The sequence below is a fragment of the Cuculus canorus genome, chromosome 3, assembly GCF_017976375.1.
Source record: "Cuculus canorus isolate bCucCan1 chromosome 3, bCucCan1.pri, whole genome shotgun sequence".
NCBI lineage: Eukaryota > Metazoa > Chordata > Aves > Cuculiformes > Cuculidae > Cuculus > Cuculus canorus.
The window spans coordinates 105,184,148-105,198,492 of NC_071403.1; the positions used below are offsets into that span (position 1 = coordinate 105,184,148).

General features: G+C 39.5%; 1 protein-coding gene across 3 annotated transcripts in view; it reads left to right on the forward strand.

Moving 5' to 3' along the window:
• Positions 1-14,345, forward strand: part of PLB1 (phospholipase B1) — a 93,575-nt gene that overhangs the window by 50,835 nt on the left and 28,395 nt on the right. For all 3 annotated transcript variants that reach the window (XM_054063971.1, XM_054063972.1, XM_054063973.1), the window contains 13 exons: positions 86-157; positions 759-818; positions 1,209-1,269; positions 1,990-2,048; positions 3,777-3,844; positions 4,856-4,899; positions 6,140-6,248; positions 9,189-9,240; positions 9,379-9,459; positions 10,579-10,644; positions 11,521-11,621; positions 12,371-12,452; positions 12,883-12,987. In XM_054063971.1, the coding sequence (XP_053919946.1) occupies positions 86-157; positions 759-818; positions 1,209-1,269; positions 1,990-2,048; positions 3,777-3,844; positions 4,856-4,899; positions 6,140-6,248; positions 9,189-9,240; positions 9,379-9,459; positions 10,579-10,644; positions 11,521-11,621; positions 12,371-12,452; positions 12,883-12,987 (960 nt within the window). The remainder of the gene's footprint in view (positions 1-85; positions 158-758; positions 819-1,208; positions 1,270-1,989; positions 2,049-3,776; positions 3,845-4,855; positions 4,900-6,139; positions 6,249-9,188; positions 9,241-9,378; positions 9,460-10,578; positions 10,645-11,520; positions 11,622-12,370; positions 12,453-12,882; positions 12,988-14,345) is intronic.

The window sequence follows — 14,345 nt, forward strand, 5'->3', positions numbered from 1 at the left end:
TTCCAGCAGCTGGTAGCACAGCGTTACCTTTTTGTTCTCTGATACTAATTCACTTTTATTCTGTGCTACTCCCTTTTCCCCACAGCTGGAACCCGTAGGGAAGAAGACAGATAATCAGGAAATGGAAGATGAGATTGTTCTCAAATGTCCAAGTGAGGTAATTTACAAGGGTACCTGTGTTTGTGTAGAAGTGCTGGGGTGGCCACAAGCCTGGAGTGCTGTCTCTGTGAGGGCCGTCTGACTCTTCCCTGCATAGTTTGTGCCACCGCTGTGGATTAGCAGTATGAGCGCTTCCCTGGGCTCGTCCTGGGACTAAGCTTCCGCACAGCCATACATCACAGCTGGCCAAAACACAAGAGAAGGGTGTTTGGCCTACCTAGTTGAGACCATCAGGTAACCACACAGGATGATAGAGCTTCGGTGGCAGAAACAGCAACAATGGCACCAGTCGCTACATCTCTGCAGAAATCACTGGGACAACTTTGCAGTGGGACCACAATCTTCTTGTTAATTACACACTGAGGATGAATTTATTCTGCGAGTTCTGTAAGCATAAAAATAGTGCCTAAGGTTTACATTGCTATTGTATGCATTTTAGAAGTACTATTTCTTTCTTCTTTTTTTTTTTTTTTTTTAATCCCTGAGATAATTTTACATCAAGTTACTAATCATCTATCTGGCCACTGAAGACTGGAAAATTGAAATCTCTATGTATTCTTCTGCTGCCTTGCATTGACTCAGATTTCTTTGTTTTGCAGGCTGAACCATTCCTCAGGACATATAAGAACAGTAATTACACATACTCTAACCAAACTCCAGTAAGTGTCAACGTCATCATCCCACTTGTTACTCTGCTGCATCTGTTCCAATGTGGTAACCAGATGAGTCATACTCTGCACCACAGGTGAAATCAGTCTTTGGCCAGAGGGGTTTGGGAAGCTAAGTGTATGCCAGGGAACAGGAAAGCATACCCTGTTTTGGGCAAAATGTATCCAGAAACACCTATGAGAACACATGCTCGGACAGCACGATTATCAGTCCAGGGTGCTACTCTAATTTGAGAAATACTGAATATGACTATTGAATTGAGCAAACAGGAACTTTCTGGTTAATAACATGCTAAACAGGCTTTGGTTCATCCACATAGTTACTACTGACTGTATTTTCTAGCCAAATGGTATTCAGCTTTCTTCTTTTTTTCTCTTTAGAATTATGGAAGCCAGCTGCTATGTGAGGACAGATCTCCATCCTCCCCCCCTGCAACTTCAGGTAGGGAAGGCCTGTTTTGTGTTAAGAGGCTGACTTACTTTCAACTGTCCTTCAAGATGAGGTTTTATTTTTGCTGAAGTGACTGCTGGACTGTGAAAAAATATTGTTCAGAAAAGATGCCGTGTTTTTCAGCCACTACTTAATGGATACAGTGCCATACTGTCACTCGAGGTAATATTCTGACTGAGTAGCTCCAGTTAACATACCGCCAGCAGAGAACTTCAAAATATCTTACAATAAAATCCAGCTTTGTGTGCTGGCATAGCCTACAAGTGATATCACTTAAGTCTTTGGGAAGGAAACTAGAAATCCAGCTTCATGCATGTTAGTCTAGGACACGGCTGTATTCAGTTTTTCAAATAATTCCATGTTGTCTTTTCCTTAGTCCTTCTCTGCCTTCCTATTGCTTTAATAATCCATTCTCACTTTGTCTCATAGTGTGTTTTAACTTTCATCTTGGTGCTGCATATTGTTTACTTCCTGTTTGCTTCTTGCTTTCCCCTCTCTTCAGTAGCAGTGTTAACTATGGGGGTGCTGAATAACATACATATGCTACAGCCATGTGAAATGAACTGGAGAAAGCTCCTGTTCTATCACTTGTGTATTGCAAAACCAACATCTCTGGGCATCAGAATCCACAATTGCATATTTCACATATACAGTGGTGAAAAATAATATCTATTTCCTATCCAGGTTCAACTGCATCTCTTTCCTTTGCAGTGCATACCCTAAAGCCAGCTGATGTGAAAATTATAGCAGCCCTTGGAGATTCTTTGACGGTAAGATGATACTGGTTTTAAGGTTCTCTTGTTAGAAGTACAAACAGGTGCCTGCTCCAGTGGAGGGGAAATAGCTGTTGTACCTAGAAGCAAAGATCCATTCATTCACGTATGATAATAGATCTAGCAGCAAGAACAAGAAAGAAGATGTCAGTTCTCCAGCACAATGTTCCCCCCACGCACATAATCACATGCTTTTGAACTCAGGCAAAAAGACAGGCAAACCCTTTAAAGAGGTGCTTAAATAGTTTGCTGAATTGGAGACAGAAGAGATCAGATGATGAAACTAATGCGACGAGCCTTAGGTTACTGTGTTTTTTAAAGTTTTTCTGAAACTTGTGACTGTGTACTTTCACCTCAGTTCTTTCAAGAACAGCGTGACTCAGGGATGTCTGCTTTGTAGCATTTTACTCATTTTAGCAATAATGAGATAAGGATATACAGAGGTGAGAGCTCTCTGGCTCTATCTATTTAAGGATATATTCATTCTTTTTATTATGCCTGTTTTCTTTATCAAGATGTAGTTCTTACTGAGGATGATTATCTTTGGTAGCCTAGAAGTAACATATCTCAAGGTCCAGACATCCTGTATTTCAGTTATGTCTTTCTTCCTAATGTTTTCATACTGGTCAATGAATGAAACTCTACAGCCAACAAAAACGAAACATCGGGTAGAAAGATGTAACTGGAACATAGGTTTCTCTGAGCCTTAACAACAAAGACATGGTGTTTACAAGCCACGAAGCCCTCACAACTCTTTGGCAGGCGTGTTGCTAAAACTCCTACATACAGGAGGCTACTGAAATAAATAGAAGTATTTGAAGGCAAACCTGCAATATTGACAAATGGAAAATATTCTGTATATAGCTGTAGTTGTCATATTATAATATCCAGGACCCTGCAGCTGTTTCTGCTTCTAAGTAAGTCTGTAGGAGCTGAGAATAAAATCTACTATCATAGAAAGTGCAGTGGGGAATTGCTGTCTCATACCTGCACCTGGCCCATGCACAGTTATTCTGAACACCAGTCTTCCATTAATTCAAGAAGTCTAATACAGAGATGAAAAATGTGGTATTGTGGTTTAATCTGAAGTAGCAGCAAATAGCCTGGCTGGTCTTGTGCTGTACTGAAGTACTACCCGGTTCCCAAATTTAACATAGAACTATGAAGTTACATCTGTTAGGCCCCTTGCTTCTGAATTCTGGTGGAGTTTTAGAGAGGATGGAGTTCCTAGCTTGCCTCTTTCTTCAAGATAAGTACAGAATGCTTTTCTCCCTGCTGTAGTACCACTGTAAGTTTCTCCATTTAGCATAATACTTTTCAAATCAGTGTTATTATGATGCTTCTTTCCAAGATGTTTGTTTTCTCTGTTGAGTTTATATAGTATTTCTTATTACTAGACACAAAGTTTTATGTGTGTTTGAGACATTTTCATCATTGAGTAATGCAACCATAAATGAGTTATTCGGCTCATCAAAACACTGAGAATAAAGCCTGTATTCCACGGATTCATCATATATTTTGTATGTCTATACAGTATGATGCTCATAAATCATTATGAAAGGTGTTAATGTGTTCTTCAGGAGGAAGTTTAGGGAAAAGACAGATGCCTTCTAAAGCTTTGGAAGAGAAGTGTTCGAAAGTAAATACATTCTTACTATGTAAGATTAACTGTTGTATTAGTAATTGTGTTTTAACTTGATTTAATTAATGAAAAATAATGTCCAGGCTGGTACAGGAATTGCCTCAGATAATCTCCTGGATTTGGGCACTCAGTACCGGGGACTGTCTTGGAGGTGAGTCTTCAGCCATAGTGATAAGGAGATGTGTATTCTCTTATGTTACTATTACTTTCGTGCACATGTTTTGTGGCTTTCAGCTGTCAGAAAGTTGAATAAAAAGTTGCTTCTTGGGCTAGCATTTCTTGTGAAGATGTTTCAAGATAAAGAATCTGTCATAAAGGTGGCTTCACAAAAAATGTTTTCAGCAGTGAATTTTAAGTTAGCTTTTCGACTTCTCTCATGCTTTCATCTTTGATTGTTTGTGATAGATTATTTTCTTTTTTGGTGGGATGCAAATTTGGAAAATTTGAGAAAAATCACTGGAACAAACAAATCAGAACTGGTTGATTTTGGGGATGTCACAAAATGTATTTCTGAACTTTTTGTAGCACCACGGAAAACAGTTTAACTGGAGAATTTCTACCAGATGCAGCAAATAGTTCAAAAGAACATATTTATTTTACTTGATGATGTAGCTCAGTTGACACTGACTGGAGCAGGTTTTTGCTAACCCCTGTCCATAGGCTGGACTATGGCCTCGGTGTGTTCCAGCAATTGCAAAGCTGGAGAAAACATATCTCTGTATAGGAAGCAGAAGAGACTTAGGAGCTGCTGATGCAGCTCTCTTGTCACCTAGGGACTGGCTGTATGGTGCTGCCTTAGAGTGGCTTCATGAGGCTGGAACCAGCCTCAAAGTCAGCCTTCTAATCTGCAGTACTTTAGGGCTCAATTATGCAAGTATATAGCCGTCCCAGGCATTTTTCTGCCATTTCATGATAATCAACTATACACCCGTACAGCTGCAACATCCTTCACCCTTCTGACAAGCATCTTTACCACTGAAATGTCAGCTGTTCTCCCCAATAGCACTTCCACTTCTGTCCTCTCTACATAATCTGATAGCTTAATGGTTAGCAAACTAATCACCCTTTGCTTTTTCTCAGAATGCATAGTAGATTTTCACTTTGGTTATTGTCCTCGGCCAGCTAGGAGATGAGTGACTGGGATTTTTCTTTCTCATTTTAGTATTGGTGGAGATGCATCATTACAGAATGTGACAACTCTACCTAGTAAGTAAATGCTTTGCTAGATCTATTTGGCACAATTGAAGAGAAGGAATGGGCTGATTTCTGATACATTTAAAGAGAAATCTTAAGGATCTCAAAGCTGTTTTAGTGTAATTAACAAGAACTACCCTTCAAAGAAGCAACATGTTAAGACTAATGACTAAAAAAGGTGGCTTCACCAGTGAAGCTGAGGAGCAGCTAGAAGTTCCCTTCTTCTCTTTTCCCTCTCCCTTTTCAACTGTGTGAGCATTATTTGAAATTATAAATAAGTTTGTTATGTCCATGCTTGTGATGCAATTAATATTTGCTTTTAATAAATATTCCACCACAGCTTTCTCCAAAAAGACGTGTTTGCGTAAAGTATACCTCTTTGTTAAAAGTAACCAGAAGGAAAACATTTCAACTTTCTTTTCACTGAAACACACAACTTCTCATCGCTCAGCCTACTGTTAATGTAAAGCCACTGGAGTTTCAGTTTGGATCAACTATAATAATAAACTTCCATTTGAAGAGGGCCAGTAAACTGTCCTGCTGTGTGCTGCCCATTTATTACAAAAGAAAAAAATAACAAGAATATAATTAGAATAAGCAATGAATTGATTTAAAGATTGCTATTACATTTGACAAAGCTGTCATTAAAGTGTGGTTAAATTCAGCCTTTGAAATTAAGGAACCTTTTATAGTTTATAATGCAACCATTTTCAGTCTCAGCTGTGAATTACCCTATCAACATCCTTTTGGAAACTACTGTGGAGATAAAGGAGAACGTGGTGGGATTTTATCAGAACTGTGCATCTGAGCCCTTCTTCTTCATATTTGTTAGTAATATCAGACTTTGCACAGCCATTAAGCAGACCCAGATTCTCTAGCTTGAAAACAAGGTCTTGCTAGGCTTAAGCCTCTTTCAGGCTTGCTTCAGGAAGCCACAATCATATGACTGAGAATGTTATTTTAGGCTTTAGCCACTACAATACGGAAGATAACTGCACATGGTAGTCCTCAATTCTGCTCATCTTATCCAGCAGTGACAGTGCAGGGCACAGGGAGCACACTGCTCTCTCAGTTGCTGCTAGCTGATGGTTGGTTTCTCTCACTGCTGCTTGGTGGATGCAACTAGCTGAGTGGAGGCTGTAACAGCTGTGCTATTATAGGGAAAAGTTGTGGCAGTGCTCGAGTGTGCTAGTCCCTGTAGTCAGGAAGCATATGTAGGCATTTTCCCTTCATTGCCATCTTTCTTTTTCAGACATCCTTCGAGAATTCAATAGTATGATCATGGGCTACTCGACCGGTACTGGGAGTGCAAATGATTCAAATGCATTCCTTAACCAGGCCATTCCTGGAGCAGAGGCTGAGTATGTAGCTTTTTGGTTTATGTTTTCAGGTGATGGATGCTTCATCTAATTCTCTTTTAACTTCCTCATGTGCTGTCACATGAAGCAGTTTGCTCAGAATAGCAGGCAAAATCAGTCTAGTTAGCCAAAAATTGGCTCAAAACAAGTTAAATGTATGGGCTTATTTCACAGCTGAACTTTCAAAGAAAACCAACAATCCCAGTTATGAGATCAGCAAACAAGAAACTGGCAGGAATTGTTTGGTGGTGACGATTTCTCCTATTCCTATTCAACATCTATTAATTTATCCATTTATCTGTCAACAGATCTCTGAGAGTATGGATGTTTTTAGAAAATTAGCATATAGTGAATTGTTGAAGAGATAATAGAAGACAAAGTATAATAGATGAAATCTCTCATAATTCTGGCCTCAGGGTTTCTGGATAAACAAGCAAGAATGGTTGAAAGAGAGGAATAAAAGCCTAGCCTCAGTCTAGAATGTGAAGAAAGAATTCCTGTTTGTCATTTGTGGGGCTCGGTACGTTGTAGACCTGGTGTGGTGGTGGCCAGTTCTGCTGATATAATAGGGATTGTAATGTCTTGCAGTCATCTGAATATGTCTCTTTGCTTTTAGTCACACCTGGGAGGCTGCATGAGTCGAGCTTTTCTGTACTGCTTGTCCTAGAAATCCCTGGCTTCTTGTTGAACGAGTCAGTGCTCTTTAATTAACAAAGCAGATGGTTGCTGGAATGCAGTCACAGTTTGGGCACAGGTTCTGGCAGACCATGCCTGGGTTTAACATTGTTACTTGATATTACCCAGACCTTAATCTGTTTGTTTGTTTAAAGAAAAGTTTCTCTTACTTCTCAAAGAGGTCTTGGAAGTAAATTTCAGAAGTCAAATGAATTGTTCAAGTTTGCTATATCTATGGAAAGACTGTTAGGATTTATCAGGTATTTTTATTGCTATCCTTGAGGCCTTGAGTAACTTCTGACTCATACCATCAATCTCAGTAAATACTTGGATTTCCTAACAGAGAGAGTTTGCTAAGTGCCCTGATATATCCTACAGGCCCCTGATACCTGAGAGAAGGGATTTTGCTTTCTAGAGATTAGTGACTGTATCTGTGTCTGTCAGTGAAACACATGCAAGAATTATGGCTCTGACTCAGCTATTCATGAGAATTTATTAACAGGTAGTTCTGTATTCTTAGCAGCTTTTGGAAATCCGATGTAAGAGTTTCTTAAATGGAAACAGTGGCTACTTCGAAGAACTCCTTAGTGAACTTGATGGTAGTGTAACAATGCAGGTCTCATTCAGAAAAACATTCCTAAGCCTACCTGCGTTCATTGCCCAAGTGCTTACACACATGCTGGAGTTAAAGATAGATTTGAGGCACGTTGCTGAAGCAGAGCCTGGCTGAGATTTAGGATTTCATGTGGAAAAAAAAGCAGGTTAAAATTTTAAGACTGAAAGGAGAAGACAGGTGAGAGGAACGGTTGATAACTGTATTTCCCATTAGCGAACTGTTTCTATTGATTTAGATCTAAATTTGGTGGAGACTACAGCTCAAGGATGGGTGATTGCTGGCACTGCTTTGTTTGAGATGTTGTTGGATCTTAATAACCGTATTGGCTTAGGGTGCATCAGCACTTCAGTGATTGGATGAGAAATTGAAGGTGTTGTGGACTGTCAGCTAAATAACTGGCATTTTCCTCTGGATCGATATTAAAGTCAATGCCCTAGCTTACATAATTCCACAGTAGGACTGTAGGAAATCATGACCACTTGTGGCTTGTGATAGCTTTGGCGTGTAAATAAGTAGGTTATGACATTGAACAAGGGTAACAGTGAACAGAAATATTACATGCATGCAGTGTCTATGTCACAAGTAGATTTGTGAAAGGGCTCATTCCCAAGTAAATGACTCTTATGTTAGTGTTAGATTAGTATTTGATTGGAGAAAGGTAGTAAGAGATACCTCCTATTCCTACAGTAAACAGCATTGCAGAGGAGAGCTAATATCTGGCTGCCACAAAAAAACAAGTGTCGTGCTTGTTAATGTCAGCTGATATGCTTCCAGAAATGATAGACGTTCAGCCAAGTGTTTTTAACAAGAGCCTGAAGGGAGGTGCAGCTCATGCCATACCACAGAGTTGCCTTGAAAGCCAAGACTTCCAACCACATTCTCTTTTCTATGCATATTTGAGGATCAACTTGTCGGGGCAGTCAAACAAAGTTGTAGTGTTTAGCATAGGTAATGCAAAATTCATGGCAGTTTACATGCATACATACATACGTGTACCTATACAAAAGACACAGAAAGAATACTGCTTGGCTATTGGAAACCAGCAAAGTTGTCATCTTAACTTGTCTGAGTAACTTTGAAAGTTGCTTGGATTTTAATTATGCAGGAAAGATACAGAAGTGTTTTATACAATTGAAAATTAAGTTTTGACTCTCAGTGCAAGTCACGGAAATTATGGAGATGTGCACAGTGAACTCTGAAACAATTCACCTTTGCAGGGGGTTGAGCTATGGTGTATGTAACAACATAACTGAAGAGGTCAGTTAATTATTGGGACTTTGGATTCCCTTGTTGTTTTAGTCCAGAGGGAATTGATTGACAGCAGCCTAGTTCTAGATAGGAAATCTGCTTACCAACATGTTGCTGTATCTGGCTTTTCAGCTGGTTCAGGTACTAAGTGCACTGTAAGAGAAGCTAAACTTACAGTTCCAGACTAGTTACTGGAGTAAAATCAGTATTCAAGTTCAATTTGATGTTGACTTCCCACAAAGATGTAAACATGTAATTTGATCATGGCCACATGAGAATTGTACTGTATCCTCACTCAGCTCTTCTGACAGGTTGATTTAAGGTGTTTGAAGAACCTTAATCTTCATAAGGCGTAATCTTCCATAAAGGCATTTTTTTCACTCACTAGCTGTCCTTCTTCACAGGCACTTACCAGCCCAAGCAAGAAATCTCCTGAGACTAATGGAAACTGATCCTGTAAGTTGTCTGGGACTCCTTTAATCTTACAGCATGAAAAGAAGTGCATGTTACCTTACACCATAGATCTACCTGCAATACCATGCATGTGTCACAAAGTCAAAGAAATTCCTTGTTATTATCTTCTTTACTGCACAGAGAATTGACTTCAGTGCTGACTGGAAGCTAATAACGGTGTTTATTGGAGCCAACGATCTGTGCAACTATTGCAAAGACTCTGTGAGTAGTAGAAATGGTTAACAGAAACTGTAGTGGGACTGTAGTGTTGGTGTTGAAACATGTCAAGGGAGATGCATGGATCCTTAGAGCCTTCACAGAGACAGCATGAGTTATATATGCTGCTCTATTATTTTGATTGTGGTTGCTGCTGACAGTGCCCTGATGTAAAATCAGTCACCAGCAATGGAGGAGGATGGTTGTGCTCTCTCTAGCCTACTCCAGGATAAGACCCTGTTTCCTTGTTACTGTCTTTTGACCATGGGCACAAAATCTAAGGGAAGAAAATCTTCACTCCTCTGATGTATCTGCTCTATTGCTAGTGTGGCCTCTTTAGACATCTGAGAGAGAATTATACTGCTACACTGGTTAAATCCTACAATTGTCATCACCCCGTAACTGACAGCGTAGGGAGGTATAAGGAACAGGTGAGGTATGTGTGAGGGAAATTGTTGCAGTGCTCGATATCGTTTGAATTTTATGCTTCTCGGGATTGTGGAGAGGACTTTAGGGCTGCCATAAGGACACAATGGGAGCTGAGTGGACAGGTGGCAGGGAGAGACCACATTTCACAGCCAGCTCTTACTCTCTTGCCTTTAATATGCTAACTTCTTCCAAGCATTTTCAATTCTTCTGCAACACATTCTGTTTGAGAAATTTGCTACTGCTGCAGGAGCCTTGCTAAGCATCTTTGCTGCTGCTGCCAGGTTTTATAGCTTTATTTACAGGTATGACCTTGATTAGCAATGATTTCACCTCATTTTACAAGATCTTACCAGCTGGCTGTTGAGCACACCTATGGCTGCTTGGTTCATGCTTTTCAGCATGCATCCACGTTGGAGTCCTTCCTGTGTATTTACAGGAAGGACCCAGTGGATTTGAGTTAAATATACCACTATTCAACAAGGTTTACTTTAAATCAAAAATTTCACTGAGTCTTTCTACATTTTAGATTAATTAATATGCTTAAAATCCCTAGTCTCTAGAAAGAAGCAAGAACATTGTACTGACAACAGTGTTGTATGGCAGAAAAGGAAGTGAATTAACACGATTCTCCAGTCTCCCAACCAAAATGCCTTGTGTCTCCATTAGCAGTAATCTCTTCTCTTTTGTTTCTATCAGGATCACTACTCAGCTGTGAATTTCACCAGCAGGATTCGGGAAACTCTTGATATTCTGCACAAGCAGGCAAGTGCTGTGAAATTGTCGTGGAATTCTAGCTAGTACTGGTCCTAGCTCTTCTGTTTGTTTGATTTGTTTGTTTGTTTGTTTGTTTTTTTCCATTCTGGTACCAAACGTACTCCATTAACTTTTACAAAAGCATATTATTTTGTCTTGTCTATCTAAAAGTAGTGAGATGCAATCTGAAATGACAGATGGTAACATTGGACCGTGGTACTGGGAGAAGAATCAAAAGATGAGGTGCTGAACCGTGTCCAGAGATGGGCAACAAAGCTGGTGAAGGGTCTAGAGAAAAAAAATCTTATGATGAGTGGCTGAGGGGACTGGAGCTGTTTAGTCTGCAGAAAAGGAGGCTGAGGGGAGACCTTATCACTTGCTACAACTACCTGAAAGGAGGTTGTAGTGAGGTGGGTGTCAGTCTTTTCTCTCAAGTAACAAGCGGTAGGACAAGAGGAAATAGCCTCAAGTTGTGCCAAAGGAGGTCTTGAGTGGATATTAGGAAAAATTGCTTCACTAAAAGAGTCGTCAATCATTGGAACCAGCTGCCCTGGAAAGTGGTTGAGTCACCATACACCTAGAAATATTTGAAAGATGCGTAGATGTGGTGCTTAGGGACATAGTTTAGTGGTGAACTTGGTAGTGCTGGGTTAACAATTGGACTTCATCACCTTAAAGGTTTTTTCCAATTGTAACAATTCTATGATTCTATGACTTGAGGAAGTTTGGTGGGTTTTTTTTCCTTCTCCTCTCCTTTTTCTTTTCCTCTCCTTCTAAAAATGAAGAAAGGGAAGGGATGTCCAATGGCTGGACTTTTGGTTAAAATAAATATACTGTGGTCTGCATAACCAGTTCCTTCTAAGTTAAGTCTGACTTACCTTTCAGGTTCCAAAAGCTCTAGTGAGTCTGATTGAAGTGATGGACGTCCTCCCTCTGAGACAGTTGTTTGTGAATACTGAAGCTCAGTGCCCCACTTACATGTCAGAGTAAGGCTTGTTTGACTTCCTTTTGTACCTGAGCTTACTGTCCACAATGATAAAGCATGTTCTTATTCCATGCTTCTCTCATCATTTGAAGTGATGTTCAAATGTACTGCAGTCCCACGTATGTCCCATGCAATGCTGACATCACCCTACTTGATGGCTTTGATTGAAGTGCTGTCAGAGGACCTGTGTATTTTGTTCATGTCTAGAAATCTTAAGGTTTCCTGTGATACATAATGTACACCTCACCGAACCTAGGTTAAAATTATTTATACAGGGTTCTGCAAGGTGAGCTTTACTGCAATGAGTAGTTTGCATTCTTTGCTGATCCTCTGGGCAGGAACAAATTCTGTCTTGGAAATGCCAAAGGAATTGTTGATTAAAAAGGTATCATCTCACAGGTAATGTAGCCAGTATGTTTCAAAGATCTGTTTACTAGTTCTGGATGGACTGGCATGCACGTCTTTCAGGCTGCAAGGCCTGTATCATAGTACACTGTACATCGCTTTGATATACCTGGGGCTGAAACTGAACTGATGTAGAGTAGTATCATTCATGTGAGGCAGAAAATAAAACTGAAGGTTGAAATTGTGATCACTGGCAAGGACGATAAAACATTTTCACAGAAACTGGACTGTACAAGTTTCCTTGTTTCTCCCATGTCATGAGGGCATTGGGTGGCAAAGGGTGACGTGCATTCTCAGGTCTCTAACTTTCTCTTTTCCTGTTTTCTGCTTTAACCTCTCCCACAGTTATATGTGTAGCTGTGTTCTCGCAGGAGAAGAAAACTCACCAAATTTAGCAATGGTAGGAGAAGCCACCAGAGCTTACCAAGTAAGTTTATCAATAGTGGTGCAGTTACTTTGTCTCCAGTTGAGGTGAGGTCTTTATTACCAAGCAACATACCATAGCAATATTTTACCCAAATAAGACCTATCACCTAAACAGGAGGTAATTTGATGTTATCCAAAATCCATATGACCAAAACCAGCAGACAAACTCTTTAGAAAAATTGTTTTCTAGAACAGATAGATAGGTGGGAGTTATTTGTCAAAATCCGGTCCCCCACAGTCAGTTGCAGTATTATATTCCAGCATTCTTGGCCGCTTTGCCAGACTCACCTTCTGCCAACATCTGCAGCTATTACAGCTAAGAAATATAAGTTTCTTTCCAATTCTCGAGTTCTCAAAAATAATAAAAAAAAAAAGTTATGATCCAGAGATGTTGATGGATTATTAAGTGGCTGGTTTTGTGCTTCTTGCAGCTTGAGATTCGGAGACTAGTGGAGTCTGGCAGATATGATACTCATGAAAATTTCACAGTGATCATCCAACCTTTCCTCCGAAATCTCAAGGTTCCTCTTGATCAGGTATGATCTAAAGAGAATTCTGCAAGCAAAGGACTAAGTGTGGGTATTTTATCTTTAGAGACTAAATGCAAAATGTTTTTTTCTTGTTCTGTGCTTTTCTGGTTAGAACTTGTTTCTTTTTGGTATGGCACATTAGACTTCTTCATATATTTTAACAGTTCTTTGTTTTGGATATTGTGCTGCCAACATGAACTACTGTTTTCAAAAAGAAATTAAAACCTGAATTAAGAGGTTTATGTACTTTCTCAAGGTTATGTAAATATTTTTCTTTCTGGAAATATAAAATTTATTACATTATAGTTCTTAAATATATTTTAATATATTACATTATAGTTCTTAAAACAACATAGCTGCATTGCTTACTGGAGTCTACAGCATCGCCTCCTCTTCATGTCCCATAACTCTTTCTCTGTGCCTGGAAGAATTAGAATTTTACATATGATCTGGTGGAAGTAGTAGTTTTCTGTAGTAAGCCCTTTTACCTGTTATTGGGAATTTTATTTCAGTACCTTGAATGGTAGGTCTTAGTGAAGTGTATATATATAGGAAATGACTCAAAGCTTCTCTGAAACTGAAATTTGATAATTGTCATATGCATCTGCACTTCCTCATCTCACCTGAAACTGAGAGCAGATGGGGCAAAATTTTGAGCTGGGATTGCTGTAGTTTAATTGATCCAAAGTGATCCCGAACATGCTGGCAGTAGCTAGTGATAAGTTTGAAACATTCAGATGCTGCTACAGATAATTTTGGCAAACGGGCTGAAAGCTTCCCAGGAAAAACAGACTTCGGAGTTTGGGGGGGGGGTGGGGGTTGAAGGATGATTCTTGGTTTGTTTTTTTATTTTGTTTTGTTTGTTTATCAAGTTGGTTCCTGATAAAAATAATTTCTTGGGGTTTTGGTACTGAGGTAAGGAATGCAGAAATATAAACAGAAGCATCAAAATATTTCTGATTTTTTTTGTAGTCTCAGGTTTTAAGAAAGCTCAGGATGCTGTTTTTATTTCTTCTTATCTCGCGCAACATTCAGATGTTCCTGAACTCTGTTGTTGAAAACTCTGCCTCTAAACTTGGCAAAAGATCAGATATAGATGCAAATTTTGGAGCCAGTCCTCTAAGGAGCTAGACCAAACAAACTGAATCAAAACCTGCTTACATTTTGAGGAAGGACTGCTCCGACCAAAAAATTGTTTTATTCATCTGTGACCTAAACTCCTTCTCATCTCAATACTCACATAAGAGATTTAACTTTCCAAAACCCATTTCCTTCAAACTTGCAGAACTGATACAACTGTGAAAAAGCAGATGGACTCTCTTGTTTATGGTAAAGCATCCATAACATGCTTGTTACCATGTAAA